At 73.7% G+C, this 243-nt stretch overlaps 1 protein-coding gene across 1 annotated transcript in view; it reads left to right on the top strand.

Moving 5' to 3' along the window:
- Positions 1 to 243, top strand: part of BCL9L (BCL9 like) — a 35,332-nt gene that overhangs the window by 28,562 nt on the left and 6,527 nt on the right. Inside the window, exon 8 of the mRNA XM_014589257.2 lies at positions 1 to 209. This exon is cut by the window's left edge and continues 199 nt beyond it. Within this exon, the coding sequence (XP_014444743.1) occupies positions 1 to 209 (209 nt within the window). The remainder of the gene's footprint in view (positions 210 to 243) is intronic.

The raw sequence follows: 243 nt of genomic DNA, 5'->3' as shown, positions 1-243 counted from the left end.
GTGGGACTGGGGGCACCCATCCCAGCACCCCGACGGCCGCCACAGCCAACAACCCTCTGCCTCCTGGGGGAGACCCCAGCAGCGCCCCCGGCTCCGCCCTGCTGGGGGAGGCCACGCCCACAGGCAATGGGCAGCGCAGCCTGGGATCGGAGGGCCTGTCCAAGGAGCAGCTGGAGCATCGGGAGCGCTCCCTCCAGACACTGCGGGACATCGAGCGGCTGGGGCGCCGCGCGCGGGAGACAG

Source organism: Tupaia chinensis, unplaced genomic scaffold (genome assembly GCF_000334495.1).
Source record: "Tupaia chinensis unplaced genomic scaffold, TupChi_1.0 Scaffold000348_1, whole genome shotgun sequence".
In the NCBI taxonomy this organism is placed as follows: domain Eukaryota; kingdom Metazoa; phylum Chordata; class Mammalia; order Scandentia; family Tupaiidae; genus Tupaia; species Tupaia belangeri.
Note: the sequence above shows the minus strand (reverse complement) of the source record. Positions and strands in the feature narration are given on the sequence as shown.